The sequence below is a fragment of the Nycticebus coucang genome, chromosome 3, assembly GCF_027406575.1.
Source record: "Nycticebus coucang isolate mNycCou1 chromosome 3, mNycCou1.pri, whole genome shotgun sequence".
In the NCBI taxonomy this organism is placed as follows: domain Eukaryota; kingdom Metazoa; phylum Chordata; class Mammalia; order Primates; family Lorisidae; genus Nycticebus; species Nycticebus coucang.
The window spans coordinates 4156393-4182889 of NC_069782.1; the positions used below are offsets into that span (position 1 = coordinate 4156393).

General features: G+C 40.9%; 1 protein-coding gene across 2 annotated transcripts in view; it reads left to right on the forward strand.

Annotated features, from left to right (window-relative positions):
- The window catches only part of SMC1B (structural maintenance of chromosomes 1B), a 77099-nt gene extending 53110 nt beyond the window's left edge, over positions 1–23989 (forward strand). The window contains exons 16-25 of one of the 2 annotated variants that reach the window (XM_053582287.1): positions 4703–4844; positions 6038–6183; positions 8100–8253; positions 8698–8796; positions 14310–14466; positions 15609–15763; positions 17718–17869; positions 19655–19724; positions 23291–23401; positions 23887–23989. In XM_053582287.1, coding sequence (XP_053438262.1) covers positions 4703–4844; positions 6038–6183; positions 8100–8253; positions 8698–8796; positions 14310–14466; positions 15609–15763; positions 17718–17869; positions 19655–19724; positions 23291–23401; positions 23887–23988 — 1288 coding nt within the window. In that variant the 3' untranslated portion in view covers position 23989. The remainder of the gene's footprint in view (positions 1–4702; positions 4845–6037; positions 6184–8099; positions 8254–8697; positions 8797–14309; positions 14467–15608; positions 15764–17717; positions 17870–19654; positions 19725–23290; positions 23402–23886) is intronic. The other variant, XM_053582288.1, reaches the window with a different exon arrangement.
- The last annotated feature ends 2508 nt before the right edge of the window (positions 23990–26497 follow it).

The window sequence follows — 26497 nt, forward strand, 5'->3', positions numbered from 1 at the left end:
CTAAAGGGGTGTTAAAATCTCCAACTACTATGGAACTGGAGGAAATCTAGTTGCTCATGTCTGTTAGAGTTTCTCTTATAAATTTAGGTTCATTCTGGTTGGGTGCATAAATATTAATAATTGAAATCTCATCATATTGAGTATTACCTTTATCAAATACAAAGTGTCCATCCTTATCCTTCCTTATTTCGGTTCATTTAAAGCCTATTACGTCTGCAAATAGGATTGCAATGCCTGCTTTTTTCTGCTTTCCATTTGCCTGGAGTATAGATGACCATCCCTTCACCTTGAGTCTGTATTTTTCTTTCAATGTAAGATGCAATTCTTGTATGCAGCAGATATCTGGCTTGAGTTTTTGTATCCAGTCAGCCAACCTGTGCCTCTTTAGAGGACAATTTAAACCATTCACATTAATTGAGAATATTGATAAGCCTTTCGAGAGTCCAGTGGACATTTTTAATCCTTTTGTGACTGTGGAAGTTGGAATTTGATCAAAATTTTCTGGGTGGGTTTACTTTTGTGGTGGAGGGTTACGCTGGTCTTTATGAAGGATAGGTCTGAGAATATCCTAGACAGCTTAGGCTTCTCTTTTAATATAAGTACTTCAAGCTATTTATTTTCCTCTAAGTATTGCTTAAGCTGCATCTTTCAAGTTTTGGCATGTTGTATTTTCATTTATTTCACTAAAAATATTTTCTAATGTCGATTTTTTTTTTTTTTTTGGACTCAGGAGCTGATTAGGAGAGTGTTACTTAATTTAATAGATCTTGGCAGGAGGAACATATTTCAGATGTCTTGTTTGTTTTTTTGTAGAGACAGAGTTTCACTTTATCATCCTCGGTAGAGTGCCATGGCATCACAGCTCACAGCAACTTCCAACTCCTGGGTTTAGGCGATTCTCTTGCCTCAGCCTCCTGAGTAGCTGGGACTACAGGCGCCGGCCACAACGCCCGGCTATTTTTTCGTTGCAGTTTGACCAGGGCTGGGTTTGAACCCACCACCCTCGGTATACGGGGCAGGTGCCCTACCCACTGAGCCACAGGCACCGCCCTAATTCTGTTTTTTTAAGGAATATATTCTGCATTATTTCAATCCTTTCAGTTTAGGACATTTTTTGTGGCCTAGCATAGTATCTATTATAATGAATGCTTCATGTACACTTGAAAAGAATTCATTCTACTGTTGGACAGAGAGTTCTTAGAGCCTGGCACTTAGACCAGGCTGGTTGGTGTTACTTGAATCTTATATGTACTGACTGATCATCTGTCTAGTTGTTCTAGAAATCACTAAGAGAAGAGTGCTGGAAATTTTCAAGTAACTTTTGGATTTGTCAGTGTCTTCACTGGGTTCTATCAGGTTTTACTTAATGTATTTTCAAGCTTTACTTTAGGTGTACACATATTTGAAATCATTATATCTTTTTATGAATTAATTTCTTTATTGTCATAAAATGCCCTCTTTTCTACCCTGTCATATTCCTTCTTCTGAAGTCAGTTTTGAAATGAAATAGACTTTCTTCCTAAAGAATTCTGCCTATCACAATGTTTATTGAGGCTCTCATGAGAATCCAACTAAAGGCTCGTCGCCTGCAGCTCAGTGGCTAGAGTGCCAGCCACATACACCAAAGGTGGTGGGTTCGAACCCTGCCCAGTTCTGCCGAACAACGACAACTACAACAACAAAATAGCCGTGCATTGTGGCAGGCGCCTGTAGTCCCAGATACTTGGGAGGCTGAGGCAAGAGAATCACATAAGCTCAAGAGTTTAAGGTTGCTGTGAGCTGTGACACTACAGCACTCTACTGAAGATAACATAATGAAACTCTGTCTCAAAAAAAAAAAAACAACTAACTAGAATTCTAATCAAGATTGTATTGGGGCTGGGTGCCTGTGGCTCAAGTGGCTAAGGCGCCAGCCACATACACCTGAGCTGGCAGGTTTGAATTCAGCCCAGGCCTGCCAAACAACAATGATGGCTGCAACCAAAAAATAGCTCGGCGTTGTGGCAGCATAATCCCAGTGTAATCCCAGCTACTTGGGAGGTGAAGGCAGGAGAATTGCTTGAGCCCAGGAGTTGGAGGTTACTGTGAGCTGTGATGCCACAGCACTCTACCCAGGGTGACAGCTTGAGGCTCTGTCTCAAAAAAAAAAAAAAAAAGATTGTATTGGATTGATAGATTTATTTGGTGACAAGTAGTGTCTTCAAAATATCATCATCCATCTAAGAACATAGAACGTCTCACATTTATTCTAATCACTTATATCCTTTATTAGAATTTTAAAGTTTTTTCTGTAGAGATCTATGTGTTCTTATTCATTTCTAGGTATTTTATAGGGCTTTTTTCTGAATAGTATCCATTTTTATAGTATTTTTCTAGTTGGCTTCTACTGGTGTATAAAATGGTCTCAAGTTTTAGATCTAACATCTGATAATTTTGCTAAACCCACTTACTTCTTCTAGTGGCCTATCCATTGTGTATTTTCAGTATTAAGTCTAAGGTGTCTGTGATAATATAATTGGAGGTATAGAATAAGTTGTTGAATACATGTGTAGGTTAGGAGTTCAAGGGAGAGGGCCAGGATGGAGATAAAAATTTTGGGATTGTAATATATAGTTGGTACTTGAAATCAAGGTAATGAGTGTAGATAGAAAAGAGAAGTGATCGAATGAGATGCTGACAAGGTAAGGAGATGAGAAAGAGCCGTTAAAGGAGCAGCTAGTGAGGGGAGAAGAAAGCCAGAGTAGTGTGGTGTCCTAGAGCCAAGTGAGGAAGTGTTTCACATACATAGTCTATATGCCTACCTTCTCCAGCAGAAGGTAGGCATATAGACTAATAAATTCCTTAAAGATTGGTTCTTTACGATTGGACCTCTCAGACAGGCAAGGTGGTCAGAGGTTTAGAGCAGGGATTCTGTTGCCCCACTGCTGGAGTGTGTCATTCCTGGCTGTACTACATCCTCAGTGGGTAGACTTGGGCAAGTTACTTACCTCTTTGTGCCTTGGTCTCCTGATCTGGTAAATAAGGATAATAGCATTGCTGACCTCATACAGTTTAACAAGTGAGTTAGTTCATGTAAAAGCTTTTATAACAGTGTCAGGCGTATAGTAACCTCTCATTAAATACTACTACTCTCTATTTTTATTATTATGGTTGGTTTTGTATTAGTATCTAACATAATATCTGATACAGTTAGTGCTGAGAATATTTCTTTTTTTTTTTTTTTTTGCAGTTTTTGGCCAGGGCTGGATTTGAACCTCCCACCTCTGGCATATGGGGCTGGCGCCCTACTCCTTTGAGCCACAGGTGCTGCCCGAGAATATTCTTTTTTTTTTTTTTTTTTTTGTAGAGACAGAGTCTCACTTTATGGCCCTCGGTAGAGTGCCGTGGCCTCACACAGCTCACAGCAACCTCCAACTCCAGGGCTTAAGCGATTCTCTTGCCTCAGCCTCCGGAGTAGCTGGGACTACAGGCGCCCGCCACAACGCCCGGCTATTTTTTGGTTGTAGTTTGGCCAGGGCCGGGTTTGAACCCATCACCCTCGGTATATGGGGCCGGCGCCTTACCGACTGAGCCACAGGCGCCGCCCTATATTCTTGAACAAATGATTTTGTTAGCAGTGTATGTGAAGGAAAGAGGGTAGAAAGGATGAGCCTTAGTTGACAATGGAATTCTTTACGAGGAGTTTATGAAACTGGCAAAGTAGGGAAGTGCGTCAGGAAGGAACATGTTCTCAAATTTCCAAGTTTGGAGTTTGTCTGAATTGCCATTTGAAAAGACTGACTAGGGTGGCGCCTGTGGCTCAAAGGAGTAGGGCGCCGGCCCCATATGCCACAGGTGGTGGGTTCAAGCCCAGCCCTGGCCAAAAAATGCAAATAATAATAATAATAAAAAGCCCCACAAAAATGTAAAAAGGACACTTAAAAAAAAAAAGAAAGAGGGCTGCACCTGTGGCTCAGTGAGTAGGGCGCCGGCCCCATATGCCAAGGGTGGCAGGTTCAAACCCAGCCCTGGCCAAGCTGCAACCAAAAAAAAAAAAAAAATAGCCGGGCGTTGTAGCAGGCGCCTATAGTCCCAGCTGCTCAGGAGGCTGAGGCAAGAGAATCGCGGAAGCCCAAGAGCTGGAGGTTGCTGTGAGCTGTGTGGCATCACGGCACTACCTGAGGGCGGTACAGTGAGACTCTGTCTCTACAAAAAAAAGAAAGAAAAGACTAATAAGAAAAAGCACATAAATTGTAACTCAGAGAAAAACAGGAGAGGAACCTTGTAGATTATGAAAAATTTAAGAAACATATCACCCATCTGCAATACATAGATCCTGATTCTATCCACCAGTTATTTTTTTACTGTTATGAAATTTGGCAGTGATAGCAATGTGATATTAAGGACTTAATCATTTTTTACCTATAATAATTTATGGTTTTGAATTAAAAGTTGCTTCACTTTTAGAGATACATAATATTTACAGATGAAATTACATGTCTGGAATTTGCTTCAGATAATCCAGTGGTGGGGAGGGGTGATGAGTGGGTTATAGATGCAACAAGAATGACCATGAAGTGGTAATTGTTAAAGTTCAGTGAAATATATACGGGGGCTCATTATAGTATTCCATTTACTTTTATATTTGTTTGAAATTTCCCATAAGAAAAAAAAATTTTTAAAGCTCTGTGTACCACTTACATGTTTGACTTTATTGTACTAGATTAGAATTTGAAAAACAAAAAACTCGGCTCAATATTCAACTCGAGTATTGCCGAAATCAGCTGAAGAAGAAACTAAATAAGATCGACTCATTAAAAGAAACAATCCAGAAAGGTAGAGAAGACATTGATAATCTAAAGAAGGTAATTAATTATGGGCAACTGAAGTCATTGAAATTGGCTTCCTTCATTGAATAAACCTTTGTTGAACTTCTGAAGGATCCTGGGGAGGGGGTGGGGATTTAAGAACTATTTAAAATATTTGAAGTATATGGAAGGGGTGCCATGGATGACTCTGAGTTCTAACTTGTGTGATTGGTGAATCGGAGCAGCAGGTTAAGGAGAAAAAATTCTGGACCTGTGGAATTGCCAACATGATGTCTAGATGGCAATTTCCAGGAGGCAGTTAAAAAGTATGTACATAAAAGAATTCTAGGCGGGAGATTTAGATTTGGGAGTGGCTGGTTAATGAGAGTAAATTGAAACCAAATGAGAATGGTTGTGACTCCCCAGTAGATAGGCAGCCAGTGAAGAGGAGTGGAGCAGTGGTGAGATTCTGGAAGGTAGTCAGTCAGCTTAGGATCAAAGCCAGAGAGATGATATAGAAACCCCAGAGTTTTAGGAAGGAGGAAGGAATGAGAACTGTCAAAAAAGGGCAGCGCCCGTGGCTCAGAGGAGTAGGGTTTGAACCTTCAAACCCAGCCCCAGCCAAAAACTGCAAAAAAAAAAACTGTCAAAAAAGTAAAGTCTGGGCGGCGCCTGTGGCTCAGTGAGTAGGGCGCCGGCCCCATATGCCGCGGGTAGCGGGTTCAAACCCAGCCCCGGCCAAACTGCAACACAAAAATAGCCGGGTGTTGTGGCGGGTGCCTGTAGTCCCAGCTGCTGGGGAGGCTGAGGCAAGAGAATCGCGTAAGCCCAAGAGTTAGAGGTTGCTGTGAGCCGTGTGACGCCACGGCACTCTACCCGAGGGCAGTACAGTGAGACTCTGTCTCTACAAAAAAAAAAAAAAAAGTAAAGTCTGGAAAATGTCTCTTTATTGCCAGTTAGAGCTCATAATAGCAAGAATGCTTTCACTGGACAATGGAAGTAGAAGTCAGATGGCAGTGAGCCGAGGAATTAATCTCCAAAATGAAGGATAAAGGCAGGTAGTGATAACCAGTTTCTAAAAAGTGTAGAATGGGGGGGTCACAACCTATGATGGAGCTTCAAGGTTCAAGTAGTATTCAGGATTAGAAGGTTTATCTTGGAATGACTGGTATGGTTTTATTGATTATAAAGTAACCTATTGTGTTAATATAAAAGATGATAAATCTACAGTGCAAACCCTCTCTGTTCAGGCTGAGGAAAACTGTCTTCAAATCGTGGATGAACTCATGGCAAAGCGGCAGCAGCTTAAAGATATATTTGTTACCCAGAACTCCAACATTGAGAAAGTTCAAACTCAAATTGAAGAGGAACGAAGAAAGTTTTTGGCTATTGATAGGTAATTAAGAATTCATTTGGGCTGGGTGTGGTGGCTAACACCTGTATCCTAGCACTTGGGAGGCTGAGATGGGTGGATTGCCTGAGCTCACGGGTTCGAGACCAGACTGAGCAACAGCAAGACCCTGTCTCTACTAAAAATAGAAAAGTCATTTACACATTGTGGTGGTTGCCTGTAGTCCCAGCTACTCAGGAGGCTGAGGCAGGAAGATCAAGTTTGAGGTTGCTATGAGCTATGATGATGCCACTATACTCTAGCCCAGGTGGCAAGTGAGATTCTGTATCAAAAAAAAAAAAAAGAAAAGAAAGAAAGAAAAAGAAATCAGTTTGAAATACCTAGTCAGAGTTTTAAAAACATGTATATCATCAACTGGAAATCTGTTATATGAGGGTTTTTTTTAATATGTGCCCTTTGTTGCTCTTGGTTCCACATCAGACCTTTCAAACATTCTAATCTGGGGGAAAACCAAGAGAGGTGGTAGTTGTTTACAGCGAATAGTTCTTTTTAGTAGATGGAAACATGAGTGCATATAGTGAATCCCTTACCCTTAATCTCCTTGGAAATTGTTACCTTCCTGTTGTACAGAGATTCCCTCCAGTCTGTTTGTGCTACAGAGCATAGAGGACAGGGTAAGGGCAGAATCTGGAGCCATGCTGCCTGGTTTCATGTCCCCGCTTTGCTCCTTGTATATCATACCTTAATTTCCACAGCAGTAATGCAGATAGAGGTAGTACATACCTAACAGAAGGATTAAGTGAATTAATATTTATATAACACTTAGAACAGTACCTGGTGAGATAAGCATGTATGTGTGCCATGATGATGATGATGAGACACTTTGAATCACTGGCTTGTACCAAAATGACACTTTCTTGTCATGCATCATTTATATAACTATAAGTAATCAGACGATATGAGCTCTTTGTTTTTGCTCAGCCTCTTGGCATTTCACAATTCTCCTCACTGTCCTAAACTCATCAGTGTTTCCAGATAATAGGCAGAAATTTGTCTAAGATTTTTAAGTGGATTTTTTTACTCTTGTATTTAAAAAGAAATCTTTCCCCCTTTATATTCTTGAAAACTATGTAATTCTTAATTTCTTCTTTCTTTTTAGGGGGGGAGTCCCCTTTCTAGGTGTGCTTTAAAATTCCATAACATTTCAATTGGTAAAACTCCAAGATTGCATCTTGATAGAAAGCATTACATTAGTGTTGGTGGTAAACTTTAGATTATTAGGTATATAATGATTTTCTTGGCAAGACATATCTGTTGCTAAGAGACTTTCTCTTGGTTTTAGGTCCTAAAATACAGAGCTTAAATCTGATACAGAAATAGATACAGCTAGAAAAATTGACGGATTTAAAAATAAAGTAACTAGGACGTACTATGTCTTTGCTAGTCCTGATTACAGCAATACTGTTTATTAGTGAAAAATGCTCCCTTAGGTTAACTAAGGACATCCATGGCCTTTCTTAGGAATGTTAACAATTACATTAGCATCAGTGAGAGAACTGTAGAACTTACAGCACTCATTGGAAAAATAATTCTTTTTTTCTTTTTTTTTTTTTGGTTTGGTCATTTATTTTTTTTTATTTATTTTTATTAAATCATAGCTGTGTACATTGATATGATCATGGGGCATCATTCACTAGCTTTACAGACCGTTTACCAAGTTTCACATATACCCTTGTAAGATGCACCTAATTCTTTTTTTCATATAAGTTTATAATATGTAACTTTTTTCTTCCTTGATACAATGTTCTATAATGAGTAAAATAACTTTGTCTTCAGGCGGCACCTGTGGCTCAAGGAGTAGGGCACTGGCCCCATATGCCGGAGGTGGCGGGTTCAAACCCAGCCCTGGCCAAAAACTGCAAAAGAAAAAAAATTCCTTTGTCCTCTCTGTGTATTTATAGAGAACTGGGAAAGCAGCAAAAACAAGTTGTCGTCATTCAGACATCTCTGGAACAGAAACAATTGGAGAAGCATAACATGCTGCTTGATTGCAAAGTTCAAGATATTGAAATAAATCTTTTGCTGGGGTCACTGGATCACATCATTGATGAAGAGGTATTCCAGCAAATTTAAAAATGTGTACTGTTGTATGGAAATTAAATGTAATGCCCTTTGCTTATTCTTCCTCTTCTATAATCCCTTTGGGGCAGGGAAAATACTTTGCCTTTCTAAGAGGGAAAAAAAGACAAAGTAACTATCATTCCAGAGGACTAAGCATTTCATGCAATTCTCATATCTCTTTATTAATCCACATTTCTTTAGGTCCACAGGATGAACCAGTGTTTCTTACCTATATATTAGATAACCTAAGAGAATTCTGAATTGGAATTACGAACATTTTTCCACAATGAATCCTGGCAGGATGCAAGTCTCCTGCAAGCAGGAGCAGCTCCATGCACTCTCTATAGGATTCCTGCTCTGTACCCTCACCAGCAACTGTGTTGAAGTTCTCAGAAGAAGATTTAGTTGATAAATGTTGTATGTATTCATATTTTTCAGATGGGAACTGAAGCAGAAAGTACCCAGGCAACAATTGATATCTATGAAAAAGAAGAAGCCATTGAAATAGACTATAGTTCTCTAAGAGAGGATTTGAAGGTAATTGAAAGATTTCTGTTATGACTAACTCACAGTAGTGTTGACTATTTAAATACTGCAGAATCATTTTTAGATGACAGAATGTAAATATTTTTAAGTAGATTTCCTAATGGTTTTTGAAGAAATATGCAAAGGAAAAACTTCTGACATTAAATATGTCTCTTTCTGCTGGGTGCGGTGGCTCACGCCTGTAATCGCAGCACTCGGGAGGCTGAGGTGGGTGGATTGCCTGAGCTCACCTCAAGACCAGCCTGAGCCAGAGCGAGACCTCATCTCTTAAAAAAAAAATAGCCGGGCGTTGTGGCGGGTGCCTGTATCCCAGCTACTTGGGAAGCTGAGGCAAGAGAATCGCTTAAGCCCGAGTTGGAGGTTGCTGTGAGCTGTGATGCCACAGTATTCTACCAAGGGCTACAAAGTGAGACTCTGTCTCAAAAAAAAAAAAAAAAAGTCTCTGCTACACCAAGCAGTTCTCCAATTTTTTAAACACCTACTCAGAATCCTTTAATTCAATTGAATTCTATCTGAAGTTAGCATCAGACCCCACAAGTTAAGACTCAGTCACATTTACTGCCCACTCTTCAGATGCTAATCACAAGTCCAAGCCTCCCCATACCTGTGGCCAATTGGCTGTAAATTGGGAGTTCCCACAGCCCCCTGCTTGGATTTGATTATTTGCTAGAATGTCTCACAGAACTCAGGGGAGTTCTGTAATTTTTTAAACACCTATTTACACTTATTTACATTCACCAGTTTATTATAAAGGATATGACTCATGGAACAGCCAAATGGAAAAGATTCATAGGGCAAGGGATGGAGAAGGTCTCCTAGACTCCCTCATACCATTTCAAGTGCACCATTCTTCTCTGTGTGGCCGCCAACTTGGATGTTCTTTAAACCCACTATTTAGGGATTTTAGTGGAGGCTTCTTTACAAAGGTATGATTGATTAAATCATGGGCCATTGATGATTGTATACGATTTTCAGCCTCTCCCCAACCAACCCCAGAAGGGTGGGTGCTGAAAGTTCCCACCCCCTAATCACATGGTTGGTTCCTCTGGCAACCAGTCCCCCTCCATTAAGAGCTCAGTAGCATAAACTCAGGTATGGTTGAAAGGGTCTTATTATAGGGCAGTGCCTGTGGCTCAAGAAGTAGGGCGCCGGTCCCATATGCTGGAGGTGGTGGGTTCAAACCCAGCCCCTGCCAAAAAAGAAAGAAAGGGTCTTATTATGAATAACAAATGATGCTCCTCTCACCCCTACCATTCAAGAAATTCCAGAAGTTTTAGGAGCTCTGTGCCAGGAACCAGGGATAAAAGCCAAATATAAATTTATTACTATATCACAGTACTTTTTAAAGTGTTTATATGAGCATTTCTAATGGTATTCTATAGAATACTAGTACTACAAAATGTCTAGCCAAAGAAGTGACAACCCAGGTTAAGTGAGAGATAGATCTCAATCCAGAGAAGCTTATTAAGCCAAAGTTTGAGGACAAGGCTGAGGAAGCATCTGTGACCTGTGCTATCTGAAAAGGGATTTTAGGAACTAAGTATTCAAGGGGAGGGGGCATCCCGAAAAAAAAAGGAGGACAGGGTTGAACAGTGAGACAAATGGTTACATTCTTGTTGAGACTTGAGTTAGTGTCCAGGAATATACATTTTATATTAGATAAGGTGGATGTTTGAAGAGAAAAAGGGAGAAAAGGAAGCATCAATTATGCAGATGTCCCTGGGGAGGGGGAGAATGACTGATATTCTCTTGTCTCTTTTCTGCACCTGGTAAGATAAACTTGTGATCAACATTATTAGTATGGAATCTAACAGACTTTAATTTTAAGAACTAGACTAAGCTTATAGACCTGAAGTTATAATTGGCATGTCCTTGTTTGTGGGAGGTCAGCAAGGAATTTTCTTATGAATGATCTCTGGTGAGAGCCCTTTTTCCTTTCTGTGGCCTCTGGGATCTGTCTAACAGTGTTAGCAGCACAGTTTCTCTTGGAAGCAGTGTTGATGACTCAGCCTGCAGGCTTGACCTTGGAGGGGGAGGACTTGAGATTTTTATTTTCCTTTACAAAAGGTTTGACCCAGAAAGATGGGTGTTTCGAATTGGGGGCCCACAGGTTATAGATGGGTTTAAAGATTCTTCAGTTGATAACTGGCTGAAATAGTTAGGCTTTGTCTAATAGACCAGGAGTCAATGAAAAGGAATGCTTGAGTTAAGATAAGGGTCAGTTAATCAGAGACAAACTACCAACACTTGCCCAGATCCAAGTGCTTTGTTGTATATATTAGGGAACTGAACGTGTGCTTGCATGGCCCTAGACCTGATAATGAGTCACACAGGGAATGTCTAAGAAGGCGAGGGGGACATGATGAAGCATGTTTGATCTCTTCTAATGGCTAGTAGCTCAGTTTTAGGGGATCCCCTTGGCCAAGATGGGGTCCAGTCAGCTGCTGGAGGGGGAACCTTAAAATTTTATTTCAGTTTATAGGATCACATGTTCATTCCTGAACCAATCACTGTTGGGGGATGAGGACGGTGATTTAGAGCAAGCAAAAAGCAGGCCCACTCCCTAAGGACATGGATCTGCATGGGCAAAGACATGTGCTGTGTTAGAAAGGAAAAAAACAGCTGGGCGCAGTGGCTCACAACTGTAATTCTAGCACTCTGGGAGGCCAAGGGAGTAAATTGCCTGAGATCACATGTTCAAGACCAGCCTGAGCAAGAGCGAGATCCTGCCTCTAAAAATAGCCAGACGTTGTGGCGGGCAACTGTCGTCCCAACTACTTGGGATTCTCTACTCAAGAGAATCGCTTAAGTCCAAGAGTTTGAGGTTGCTGTGAGCTGTGATGCCACAACACTCTACTGAGGGTGACAAAGTGAGACTCTGTCTCAAAAAAAAACAAAGGAAAAAACTAATGGAGGATGAGTAGCCATAGCCACCACATCTTTTAGTTTCTTGTGTTTATTATTTTATTAGGTTTGCTAGGATACTACAAATACTCTGATTGTATTTGTAGCATCTTTTGGCAATCAAAAATCTTATCCATAATCTTCTGTTTGGAGTTTTCACCCTTTGCCTTTTTGTATTTAGAAAGTCCTTTCCCTGGGTGGTGCCTGTGGCTTAAGGAGTAGGGTGCCGGTCCCATATGCCAGAGGTGGCGGGTTCAAACCTAGCCCAGGCCAAAAACCAAAAAAAAGAAAGTCCTTTCCCACCTCATTGCCAGTAAAAATGTATAAATATTTTTTCCGGTTTATAGTTTTTTTGTTTTAATTTACCTGTTTAATTCATCTGAAATATATTTTAGTATATGGCATGAGGTAATGTAGTGGCCAGGAGTTCCACAAAGACCACACTGCCAAACAAGCCACATTTACAGCAGAGTCCTTTTATTGAAGAGCCAGGTGGTGACTGGCCCAACATGGGGTTTCTGAGAGCAGCCCCGAGAGCTTAAGGAGTCAAGTTTTTAAGGCTTAGTCTGCATCTTGGTTGGCATGCAGGCTGTCCAGGTGCATTTGGGGGTGGTAGCAAGTAGGCGTTGTACAGAAGCAGAATTTTGCGGTTAGCCATACGTCATACATCTTTGTTTTAATATTTTCCCATACATTTTAGTTCCAGTACTTTTCCTCCATACATCTTTGTCTCAGTATTCTCTCCACCCAGCATTGTTTAAAGGTCAGTCTGGGGATAGTCAGTGTTTCCCAGGCCCAGGAGTTAGTCAAGCAAGAAGTTGGTGAGTACTTTCCCATCTATTTTGGAAGGAAACCAGACTTATTCCATTTTGTTGAGGGCTTGCAGCCCAGGAATTTGTCAGGAGTTAACTGCTATTTTTCTACTTTAGCCTAGACCTAACAGTAAGAATCTGTTTTTAAAAAGGTACCCAGGTTAACCAGTTTACTCAATATTTTAAAAATTCTCCCTGTGAATTAAAATGTGACCTTTATCATACATTAATTAGCCCCCATCTTGGAAGTAGAAAAGAAAGTTTTCCTGGAAGGGCATGCCTGCAACACATTTTCTCTTCCCTTCTCACTCATGTTAGTTCTGCTCATCATTCAGGTCTCAGAATGTTACCCTCTCTAGCTGGATTAGATCCCCTTCTCTTCCCCACAGTACCTATGCCCCTGCCCTGTTAGAGGTCTTTTCACCCTACTGCAAAAGCCAGCTTACATTGCTGACTTCTCTGTAAGCTCTTTAAAGGCAAAGACTAGTTTCCAACATTGAATCCTCAGTATAATACATAGTAGATGATTGATATTTTTTAATAAGTAAATGAGAGTGATCATATAAATTATTGCTTTTTAGCCAGATTAAAAAGTCCTTAGTTGAAACATGTTCCAGAACAAATAGCATGTACAGCACTGAAGCCAGGAGAGAGCACAGGCCACTCAGGAGGCTGCCAGTGCTGCAGCCTGATGCACCTGCAGGCGTAGATGCAGAAGGAGCCCCTGGGGCTGACGGGGAAGAGTCCTGTGTCTGTCCCTTACCCTAGCAGCTGTTTTTTTTTTAAATTTCAAATTAATATGAGGATACAAATTTTTAGGTTATATTGTTCTCACTTCCAGGGTAAAGTTCCGATTGTAAAAGAGCCCTTCACTCAATCATCATCCCACTTTTTTCTACTCCCATACTAGACTGTATTTGTGTTTTATTGTTCATATGAGCATGTAATTGTTTATATATTGGTTTCACATTAGTATGGAGTACATTGAATATTTATCTTTCCATTCTTGTTATACTTTACTAAGAATGTATTTCAACTCTATCCAGGTAAATATAAAAGATGTAAAAGTCTCTTTTTTTTTTTTTTTTTTTTTTTTGAGATAGTCTCAATATGTCACCCTCGGTCAAATGTCAAGTAGCTGGGACTACAGGCTCCTACCACAAGGTCCAACTATTTTGTTGGTTGTAGTTGTCATTGTCATTTGGCAGGCCCAGGCTGGATTCGAATCCGCCAGCTCCGGTATATGTGGCTGGCACCCTAGTCACTGAGCCAAGTCTCCATCTTTTTTTTTTTTTTTTTTTTTTATTGTTGGGGATTCATTGAGGGTACAATAAGCCAGGTTACACTGATGTCTCCATCTTTTTTAATGGCTGAAAAGTATTCCATGGTATACATATACCAGTTTGTTAATCCATTCATGGTTTGACGAGCACTTGGTTGCTTCCACAACTTGACAATTATGAATTGAGCCACAGTAAACATTCTGGTGCAGATGTCTTTGTGGCAAAATGATTTTTGTGTCTCTGCGTAGATACCTAGTAATGAGACTGCAGGACCAAATGGAAGGTCTACTTTCAGATCTTTGGGGATTCTCCATACTTCTCTCCAAAAAGGCTGTATTGGTTTGAAGTCTCACCAGCAGTGTATAAGTGTTCCCTTTGCTCCACATCCACGCCAGCATCTGGTGTTTTGGGAATTTATGATATGAGCTAATCTTGCTGAGCTACCTTACCCTAACAGTTTGGATGTGCTAGCAAGCCAGTCAGTGTTGTTCTTTGCCACTGATAGGTTCTGCAGTCTGATAAAGAAGTCGAGGCCCACCTGAGCCTCTTACTGCAGCAAGTAGCATCCCAAGAAGATGTCCTGTTGAAGACAGCAGCCCCAAACCTGCGAGCACTCGAGAACTTAAGGACTGTCAGAGACAAGTTCCAAGAATCCACAGATGGTAAAATTGAGTTGTTAATAAGATGAGATTCGTCGGAGTATTGATTTTTTTTTTTTAAACACTTGGCCATCAGTCTCCCTCAATTGTACCTTTTTATAATTACATATTTTTCCTCTATTGTCTTATATTAATGTGTTTTAATACTACATCACTGCTCCCATTTTTAAAAGTATTCTGCTTTAATTTAAAACAGATTTCCCATAATCATATCATTGTATACAGTTATGATTTAATAAAAAAAAAATAATAATAATTTAAAACAGATTTATTGACTGCCAAGGGCGGCTCACACCTATAGCCTCAGCACTTTGGGAGACTGAGGTGGGAAAATTGCTTGAGCCCAGGAATTTGAGACCAGCCTGGGCGAGAGCTTGTCCCTACAAAAAAAATTTTTAAATTAGCCAGGCATAGTGACACACACTGGTAGGTAGTCCCAGATACTTGGGAAGCTTACGTGGGAGGATTGAGCCCAAGAGTTTAAGGTTGCTATGAGCTACGATCATGCCACTACATTCCAGTCTGGGCAACAGAGTAAAACCCTGTCTCAAAAACAAAACAACAGAATAGATTTATTGGTTGTTTTAGAAAATACATATATTTTTCCATGCCAGAAAAATAGGCATATTAAATATTCTGCCATAACTTTTCAGTATTATTTAGAAATGAGCCCTACTATAAAAAGAACTCAATTTATTCTAAGAACAGTGCTCTTGAAGCTCGGCGCCTGTAGCTCAAGCAGCTAAGGCACCAGCCACATATACCAGAGCTGGCAGGTTCGAACCCAGCCTGGGCCTGCCAAACAACAATGACAACTACAACTAAAAAACAGCCGGATGTTGTGGCGGGCACCTATAGTCCCAGCTACTTGGGAGGCTGAGGCAAGAGAATCGCTTCAGCCCAAGAGTGGAGGTTTCTGTGAGCTGTGACACCACAGCACTCTACCCAGGAGGACAGCTGGAGGCTCTGTCACAAAAAATAAAAAACAATGCTCTTGGAGCTAATAATAGTTGAGGTATTTTGAAGGTAGATTTACTGAATACAACCAAATTCAAAATCTAATTTAAACATTTTTCATGCTTTAAAGTTTGAATAAAATAACTCTCTCAGTGGTCTCTAAATAAAGAACATTGATTCTCTTTTAGCTTTTGAGGCCAGCAGAAAGGAAGCCAGAATATGTAGGCAAGAGTTTGAACAGGTGAAAAAAAAGAGATATGATCTTTTCAGCCAGTGTTTTGAGCATGTCTCAATCTCAATCGATCAAATCTACAAGAAGCTCTGCAGAAACAACAGTGCCCAAGTATGTATGTTTCACTCCCAAATACTAGTAGGGATTTTGTTATTGGTGTTTTTATTATTTTCTGGTGGGAAATAAATAAATGTAGCCATATTATTTAAGTGACTCACTTACAGGGCAAAGTCAGGTTATGAAGATTGGTTATCTAATGAACTATTTTCTAGATCCCATTCATTTTACATTGGCTAGCCTGGACAAATCTGAACCTCTCTTGGCTTGTTTTTTCATCTGAAAAATTAGTAGCTTAGATCATTTCATTTGGTTTCCAAGTTCTTTTCAATTCTGAAATTCTGTTTTCGGTTTTATAGAATTGATTTTTTTGTTTTTTGTTTTTTGTTTTTTTTTAATTTGGCCGGGGCTGGGTTTGAACCCGCCACCTCCGGCATATGGGACCGGCGCCCTACCCGCTGAGCCACAGGCGCCGCCCTATAGAATTGTTTTTTATACAATTTGGTTTTATAGAATTGTAGGGCTCTTTGGTAAAGGATGGATAATATTCAGGATCTTGGGAAGATTTGTCTGCAGTATTGACCAGAGTAACAAAGGAGAGGGAAAGAATTCAAGTCAGGATTCAAATCCAGATATGATAGTCCCTTTGCCATAACCACCTCCATTTCATTATCAATATCCATAAATTAGGCCGGGTGTGATGCCTCACGCCTGTAATCCTAGCACTCTGGGAGGCTGAGGCGGATGGACTGCCCTGAGCTCAAAGATTTGAGACCAGCCTGAACCAGAGTGAAACCCCGTCTCTACCAAAAAAAAAAAAAAAAAAAAGCCAGACGTTGTGAAGGGTGCCTGTAGTCCCAGCTACTTGAGAGGCTGAGGCAAGAGAATTGCTTAAGCCCAAGAGTTGGAGATTGCTATGAGCTGTGATGCTACAGCATTCTATTGAGGGCAACATAGTGAGACTCAAAAAAAAAAAAAAAATTTTTTTTTTTTTTTTTTTTTTTTCAAAAAAATCCATTAATTATTTTCAGTAAAATAAGACTAAAATAAATCCATTAACTCATGGAGAACAGGATTCAGCTGGGCATGGTGGCTCATGCCTGTAATCTTAGTTACTCTGGGAGGCTGAAGCAGTTAGATTAATCTCAGGAGTTCCGCCTGAGCAAGAGAGAGATTCTGTCTCCACTAAAAATAGGGAAAAAAGTCTGCTGGCTACCGTGGCAGGAGCCTGTAGTCCCAGCTACTTGGGAGGCTAAGGCCAGAGAATCACTTGAGCCCAAGAGTTTGAGGTTGCTATATGATGATGCCACACCACTCTACCCAAGGTGACAGAGTGAGGCCCTGTCTCAAAAAAAAAAAAAAAAAAAGGATTCATCCCAGTACCTAGCCCATAATGGGTTTTTAATGAATGTTTGATGAATGGACCAGTGAGTGAATTGAACAAAGACTTTTTCTAGGCTCAGCACCTGTAGCACAGTGGTTACGGCGCCAGCCACATACACTGAGGCTGACGGTTTTGAAACCAGCCTGGGCCAGCTAAACAAGTGACAACCGCAACAAAAAATAGCTGGATATTGTGGCGGGCGCCTGTGATCCCAGCTACTCGGGAGGCTGAGGCAAGAGAATGGCTTAAGCCCAGGAGTTTGAGGTTGCTGTGAGCTGTGACGCCATAGTACTCTACTGAGGACAACATAGTGAGACTCCGTCTAAAAAAAAATAAAAGACTTTTTCTAGACCATGGTATGCCTTGCTGAGGTTTGAGTGGCAGTCTGGTGGAAAGACCTGATCCTCAGGTATGTTAGAATGTTTTCCTTTGCTTTCTACCCAGATAGTTATCTGTGATTACATGTACAACTAAATACATTATTTACAGGCATTGGTATTTTTCCATCAAAATTGAAGAAAACCTAAGCAATAGACTATTTTGCAGTTAAACTCTTTTGCAACCCTAAGTTGAAATTTACTGATTGGTTTTCTAATCTTTCTAAATAAATAATGTGTGTTTCAGGCATTTCTTAGCCCAGAGAACCCCGAAGAACCTTACTTGGAGGGAATTAGCTATAACTGTGTGGCCCCAGGCAAACGGTTTATGCCAATGGACAATTTGTCAGGAGGAGAAAAGTGTGTGGCAGCCTTGGCGCTCCTGTTTGCTGTGCACAGGTAAAATCACAACAAGCTACTCAGTTTGTGTCAGGGCAGAGGCCAGGTGGACTTTCCTACAGATCTCTGTTTGTCATCATTAACATTTAGCAAATGTGATATAAAACTATTTTCTTCAGCCAGGCAATTCAGTTTAGGTTTTAGGCTGACAACCACTTGTATAAAATTATTTTCTTTATTTATATTCAGAGATCTTCTGTGTACTAAAGACTATTAAAGTTTTTTTTCTAAAAAATTAACCTTATTTCCACTGATGATGGTGGCACTGTGTCTTTGTAAAATAAATCAAAAAGCAAAAAGTTAACTAAAATTAAGGCAATTAAGAACTTTCAACATTAACAACACTAAATGAAGATCTAAGGTAAAAAGATGATAGTGGCTTTCTATTTCCACAACTAGGAATATAACCATACAAGAGTTTGACAGTTTTGTTGTTACTAATCTCAAAAAGGAAATAGGCAACCACAGGAAAGGAAAAAAGAATGACTATGTGGCAGGGGAACTCTGGGAAAGCAGGAAGCCAGGTCTGAACAAGTAATCTGAGCAGAAGAGGATAGTCACTAGGTGGCACCCCATCCATTTATTCAACAGATACTAAGTATTTACTGTGTGGCAGGTATTATTGCCTGTGAACAAAATAAAACATTTGCCTCAAAGATACTTCACTTAGGCCCGCTGTGGTTTGCCTCAAAGATACTTCACTTAGGCCCACTGTGGTAGCACACACCCATAATCCTAGCACTGGAACACCAAGGCAGGTGGATCGTTTGAGTTCAAGAATTTGAGACCAGCCTGAGCAAGAGATAGACCCCTAAAAATAGAAAAACTAGCCAGGCACATGTAGTCCCTGCTACTTGGGAGGCTGAGGCAGGAGGATCACTTGAGCCCAAGAGTGGCTCTACACAAAGCAACAGAGTATCTCAAAAAAAAATTTTAAAGACACTTTACTTAAATTGGAGAAGATAGATAATAAGGTAAATTAGTAAACTGATTCTCCAATATAGAGAATAAAATGGTGGGGGGGGGGGCAAGGAATATAGATTGTAAGTGGCAGGGCAGGGTTTACAGTATTGGAGTCATCAGGGAAGGCCTATTTGAGCAAAGATTTGAAGGAAGTAGGGGATCAACTCATGTGAATAGCTAAAGCAAGAATATTCTTACTAAGAATGGCAAGTATAAAGGCCCTGCGGCCAGAGTGAGCCTGCAGTGTGTGAAGAATAGACCACAGGCATCAGTGGCAGGCCTAAGGCTAGGAACCGATTCTAACCATCAAGGTGAAAGATTATACACAGAAGGTTGAGCAAACAGTTTGCTAACAGATAGGTTGTGGGGTATGAAGGAGGCAGAGATGACTCCATGGGTTTGGGTCTAATGATCTAGAATGGTAAGAACTTTCATTAACTAAAATGGAGAGGACCACAGAGGGAATTGGTTTGGAGGGGCAGGTGAGATTGGCTTTAGGGGAGTTTGAGATGTACATTAGACATCCATACTCAGAAGGAGCAGCAGGTGGGTGGAAGTCGACTGCTACCCTGCAAGTCATAGAGCAGTGTTTCAAGGAGGAAGTGACCAACCCCAGATACTGTTTACACAAGTCACATAGGACACGTAAGGATGCACAGGGTACACGGGTCACACAACTGGCACTGGATTTAGGGAATGTGATTATTTACTAAATTGACGTAGCCAAAAGAATATTTTTCCTGAATATTATTAATCCTTTCCCCTAAGTCTTTGTAAAACAAATTGAAAATTGTAACTTACTTGATTGTAATTTTTTTCTAGTTTTCGGCCTGCTCCATTCTTTGTTTTAGATGAAGTGGACGCAGCCCTGGACAATACTAACATTGGCAAAGTAAGTTTCTTTCTGCTTTTAATTTTCCATGGGACATCTGCAATTCAAGGATCATGATGTAGTCAGAAGGCATTTTTATCCCGAACAAAGAAGGCTGTGGGGCAAGCAACGAAAATCGCTGACTAAAAATCAATACTTTTAAAATCTAAGCTTATCTAACAAGAAGAGTTTTCAGGGTGGCACCTGTGGCTCAAAGGAGTAGGGCACCAGCCCCATATACCAGAGAGGTGGTGGGTTCAAACCCAGCCCCGGCTAAAAAAAAAAAAGGGATTTTCATTCAAGGTTCAAGAGACCCTCAATAATTGATGGGGAATCAACACAGGGGTCAAATAAAGATCACTACATTACCAAACAGCGCTACTACTGGCATAATTTGCTTCTTCCCACATCTAGATACTGGGAATTAGAAGGTTGCTAATAGCATGCTTTGTGGCAAACAGGTCTATTTGGTCTCATGGATCAAAGTTGAAAAACATCTCTAGAGGCTTGGTGCCTATAGCTCAGCAGCTAGGGCACCGGCCACATATACCAGGGCTGGCGGGTTTGAAACCGGCCCGGGCCTGCCAAACGACAACTACAACATAAAAATAGCTGGGCATTGTGACAGGCATCTGGAGTCCCAGCTACCTGGGAAGAGGCTAAAGCAAGAGAATCGCTTAAGCCCAAGAGTTTGAGGTTGCTGTGAGCCATGGCACCTAACCAAGGGTGACATAGACTATGTCTCAAAAAAAAAAAAAACTCTAGATAACATTTCAAAGGAATTACAGTTTAAATTCTACCTCCCAATTTTATCAAAATGTACCCAATTACTGTATTTGTACATGATCTTATTTTTAGTCTTTGGGACAATGAAAAAACTAGGGGAAGTTTCACTCTTGAGAATTAAGTTCTAGTCAGCCCTTGGCTGGGAGTGGTGGCTCACACCTATAATTCCAGCACTCCGGGAGGCCAAGGCAGGTGGATTGCCTGAGCTCAGGACTTTGAGACCAGCCTGAGCAAGAGCAAGATCCCGTCTCAACTAAAAATAGAGAAAAAAAAAAAAAAAACTAGATGGGCATTGTGACAGGCACCTGTAGTCCCAGCTACTCAGAAGGCTGAGGCAAGAGGATCCCTTGATCCCAAGAGTTTGAGGTTGCAGTGAGTTATGCCACAGTGCTCTACCCAGGACGACAGTTAAACTCAAAAAAATAAATTCTAGGGGTGGCACCTGTGGCTCAGTGGGTAGGGCACCGGTCCCATATGCCGAGGGTGGCAGGTTCAAATCCAGCCCCAGCCAAAACTGCAAAAATAATAAATTCTAGTCCTCCCTCAAAGGTCAGTGGGTACTCTCAAACCACACATCTTGACTGTGACTAAATTTTGAACATGAGGAATGTGGTCAGCCAGGGAACATGGTAAAATGGAGGTAAACTGCTGAGCGAAGGAGAAGCTCCCACCTACAGGCTGCTGGGGCCATCCATTTTTGGCAATGGATGAATTAGACACTCCTGGTTCTAATTCCAGGTTCATCCAACTTCCAGAAATGACTGAGCTTATGCATTTATGGCTGCTTAGAGGGAGGCTACTCTGACCATGCTGACAGATATGTCATTTATTTGTAAATTGACATTCTGGTCTGTAATCTTGAGCTCGGTTAATGGATGCGCCTGAGAAAGGGTTTCAGCCTTAAGGTCCTACACCTCTGAAGCTGACCTCTGCTAAGTTCCATGTGAAATGCCTGGAGTCAAGGCACACTGAGAGCTACAGCCTTAGGGTACCTTATAATGCTATCAGACTTGTCTTTCAGCATTTCCCAAATTCATCTAATCCAAATTATGGTAACCAGAGGAAGAAAACAGAACGTCTTGATTTCGCTTTTGAATACCAGCCAGTCTGCATCAGCTGACTGGATTCAATGGCCTGACTCATTTGGGAGAAATTGTCCCTCCAGTGGTTAATTTTGTGCACTCTGCGTCCCATATTTTGTGGGGAGGAAAAGCCTCGTTGTGGATAGTGCTTGTCTCAGTTGCCCTTAAGGAATCAGTATCTTCTAGATGTGATACCTGACATTAGATATTTGTATTGGTGACATCTCCACGTACTAGGTCTTAACTATTAGGGCCCATCCTATGTTACCACCCCTGTTCATTATCCTTGAGATTTATGTTCCTGAGACTCTACTTTTGAACTGAGCATGAGCAGTTATGTAGTATGAGGAACTATGAATTAATTACCTTGTGACCAGGGTGCCAACACTTACAATGGGTAACTCATGCAAAACGCATGTCACACTGCTTTGCAAACTTTTCTTGAGACAAGTCTCATTATGTCACCCTCAGTAGAGTGCTGTGGCGTCCCAGCTGACAGCAACCTCAAAATCTTGGGCTTAAACCATTCTCTTATCTCAGCTTCCCAAGTAGCTGGAACTATAGGCGCCCACCACAATGCCTATTTTGTCATAGTTGTCATTGTTTAGCAGGCCCAGGCCAGGTTTGAACCCACCAGCCCTGGTGTATGTGGCCAGTGCCCTAACCCTGGTGTATGGGCATGGAGCCAACTGTTCCCTTTCCCTGTGACTATCCCAATACCTTTTAGTCCTGCATCAGAGGCTACCGCCATTACCTCAAATGCTGGAGCTTCTCCTGTGAATTCAGCCTCTTAGGCGAGGGTATTTTCCTTCTCATCATTCATCTTAGCTAGTGACTCATTTAACTGAAACTGCCATCCCTGCTTCTAAAGTTTGTGCGGGTAGTACCTGGAGGGCAGTCAGGACCAATACACATGAAGATCTAGGGAGTATCTCCTAAGACTAGTAGAGAATGAAGAACTTAAAGTTCTGAGTAGTTTGTTCACCAGGACTCATTTCTATTCAGTCTGTTTTGCTTATTCTCTTTTCCTTCAAAAAGAGCTGGAATTCACCTCTGAGTGACTTAATTATGAATACATACCTAATTGCCATCTCTTTCTCTTCAGGCTTTGAGTTGGTAAAATAGGGAGCTGGACATTTGAACACCAGCCTTTTTTCACCCTCAAAAAATATCGAGTGGTAGCGTTTTTGTTATAAAGGCTGATTGCATGTTACATGATAGTATCTTTTTTTTTTTTTTTAAGAGACAGAGTCTCACTTTATAGCCCTCGGTAGAGTGCTGTGGCGTCACAGCTCACAGCAACCTCCAGCTCTTGGGCATAGACGATTCTCTTGCGTCAGCCTCTTGAGTAGCTGAGACTACAGGCACCCACCACAATGCCCAGCCATTTTTTTGTTGCAGTTTGGCCGAGGCGGGTTTGAACCTGCCACCCTACTCACTGAGCCACAGGTGCCGCCCCACATGATAGTATCTTAAGTTGGAGCTTTAGTCTTTAAAATGTTCTTAAAGGTTTAATCATATTTAATGAAGTTCATATTTTCTTATTTAGAATCTAAGCTATTAATGTGTTTGCAGTTGTGGATTTACTGAATTGCCACAAAGGCAAGTTAAGTCCTTGTGACCTAAAATAGGCAAACAGAGACAATGCAAAAGTCACTGTCTCCAGAGCCCAGGTAAGGCCTTTCCTTGCTAGTGAAATATGTGCTAATTTCCTCCCAGGTGTCAAGTTACATCAAAGAGCAGACTCAAGAACAGTTTCAGATGATAATAATTTCCCTAAAAGAAGAATTCTATTCCAGAGCTGATGCACTGATAGGCATCTATCCAGAGGTAAAGACAAATTCCCAGGGGAGAGGTGCAGTCACTGTAAATTCCCCTTAGCACACTGACAGGTTATGGTCTTTTTTTATTTTGTAGATATAAGGAAATATAAGATATAAGGAAATAAATATTTTGTAATTCACTAGAAGTTTCAAGAGTAAATTTTAGAATTTGAACATAACTTTCTTAACATTCAAAATACCTGAGCTAATGGAATACAGCAACTAATTCAAGTCATTCGATTTAGACAGTTTTTACTTCCTTAGGTCTCCTTTAAGCAAAGATAAAAATTACCTTCCTAACAGGAGGTTAGGGACACCTGGAAACAAGCTGCATGAGAAGTAGAAATTCTCATACCAGCTAATACAAAGAAAAAACCTGATATAATTGTAGATAACTGATACAATCTCTGGGCATTTATTGCAAATCCAGGCCCTTATGTTTAATACTTTTCCCTAATGAGGCCAACTGTAACTGTCTTCTCTCCATTTCAGCACGATGACTGCATGTTCAGCAGAGTTTTGACTCTAGATCTTTCTCAGTATCCAGACACTGAAGGCCAAGAAAACATCAGGAGACAGAGAGAGTCCTCTTAGGAACTAGTGTACCCTTGAGCAACCGGAAGCCATAAAAGCTAAGAGCAATTCCGAAAGTCCTACAGTGAACTGGTTAATCACTGTTCAGGTCTGCTGGTATTCAAACAACTCCTGACTAGCAGCCTCAGGAACAAGCAGGACCAGACATTTAAGTTGTTTTAGCCAGAGACCACAGCTCTCTTCAGTCCCCATTCCAGTAGGGAAAGTTCTCAGAGTTGGTGGTAAATCAGTTGGGGGAAAAAGTACAATTTTATACCATAAAACTTCCATTTTGAAACAAACTAGTCAGAAAAATCTTAAATTCTGTATCTTCACTATGGTCTTGCTTCACATCTTTAAGGAAAGCTCTGGGCTTTTAAATATACTAGTTATAGAGTGGTTAATAACTTGAACCTGGCTTTTAAGGAAATTGTTTCAAACTGTCAATTTTCAAGTCAATTAAAAATCTAATTTCAAATGTCTCTAGTGTTTTAATGGTGAAATTGAATTATGTCTGCTATGCCATATCTGAGTTTTTCTAATTTCTATTGAGAAACCTCATATTCAATATTTCCTTACAGATAGCTGATTTCACTACTTACGTATAGGAGATAAAACACTTCTCAATAGTATATTTCCATTCAAAATGGAAGAAAATTTTGAAGTTGACCTCTTTAAGATGGCTTCAGTGAAACCAAATTGCTCACCCACCACAAAAATAAAGACTCCTCTGGGCCCAAGTGCTACCATGGAGTAGCCTCCTGAAATAATGGAGTTAGTTTTCAACTCACTGTGTCATGTACAGAATGTATCTGGACCTAAGAAACCGAGTCTCACCTGTTTAGTACTGACTGGCACTACCACCTAAATCACCCACTTTTTCCTCTACCTTGAAAGACATCAGCTCTAGCAATGAAATGTTCCTTTAAATGCTACATGAACTGTGGGGTTTCTCTCTTCCATAACTCAAATGGTCAGGGCCCTACCAAGTACAGTCCCTTCATTTACAATGCAATATGTCCACATTCCTGAAAACCAACATGCTACACAAAAACATAAAACCATAGAAGCAATAAAAATCATAGGACTACAGATACTTAAGATAGAACCTAATAAAAATAGTTGATTTTACATACACTAAATGGTTAAATACAGAACTATTAAAATATAGCATTTTATCTTAATAAAACTTCCATTTATGGAAGTGGCTATCGGGCAGAGGAAAGGGTTGTCTGAAGCTCACACCTGCTATGAAGGTGGTGGCTCCTCACCCACACGGTGAGCTCGGGAGTGGGCAGGCACTAGTGGGCAGGCCAGGCCCGGGTCTACAGCCTGCGGCTCCACCTACCAGGTGCAGCTTAACCAACTGACCTGGTGCCAAGACCAGAGAACTTTGTTAAGGGCCACAGTAAATATTTCTGGCAAGGAAGTTTTAAAGTAGGTACTTCTAGAACTATTTTAAACAAAACCATTAAAAATTGTTAACAATTTTGATATGAGGACAATTAAGGTTATGGGGGGGAGGAAAAGCAGAGAGGGACGGAGGGAGGGGTTGGGGCCTTAGTGTGTGTCACACTTTATGGGGGCAAGACATGATTGCAAGAGGAACTTTACCTAACAATTGCAATCAGTGTAACCTGGCTTATTGTACCCTCAATGAATCCCCAACAATAAAAAACAAAACAAAAAAAAAATTGTTAACAACTACTCTAGCTCTAAAAAGCAAGCCAATAGGCCACAGTCTGTGTTCCCCTGCGCTAATGTTTTTGACAATTATATATAGAAGTATTATGCTCAAGGTGTTTCTATTTTATGAATTACATGCTGAAATAAACTTGAATATTAAAGCAATCAAGCAATAGAACTGACAGGTATGCTCGCTGCCCCAGGGCAGCCTGGGTCCTTTGCAAGTGTAGCATTTAACACTCTTCATAAAACGGGCTCTAACTTTTCCAATTTATTCCACATACCCCTCTATGCTTAAAATTTTGCAATACCAGCTTGGTGCCCACAGCTCAGTGAGTAGGGCGCCAGCCACATACACTGAGGCTGGTGGGTTCGAACCCAGCCCTGGCCTGCTAAAGAACAATGACAACTGCAACCAAAAAAACAGCCAGGCATTGTGGCGGGCACCTGTAGTCCCAGCTCCTTGGGAGCCTGAGGCAAGAGAATCACTTAAGCCCTAGAGTTTGAGGTTGCTGTGAGCTATGAAGCCACCACACTATACCAAGGGCAACATAGTGAGTCTCTCTTGCAAACAACAAAAAATTTCTGCAATATCCTGTGTCTAAACAACTTTCAATTCAGATATCCATCTCTGATTATAGCTCATAAACGTGTCTTTAAAAAAATGTTTTTAAAGTTTAAACTCAAGGCTTGGCGCCTATGGCTCAAACAGCTAAGGCACCAGCCACATACACCTGAGCTGGTGGGTTTGAATCCAGCCCAGGCCGCCAAACAACAATGACGGCTGCAACCAAAAAATAGCTGGGCGTTGTGGCAGGTGCCTGTGGTCCCAGCTGCTTGGGAG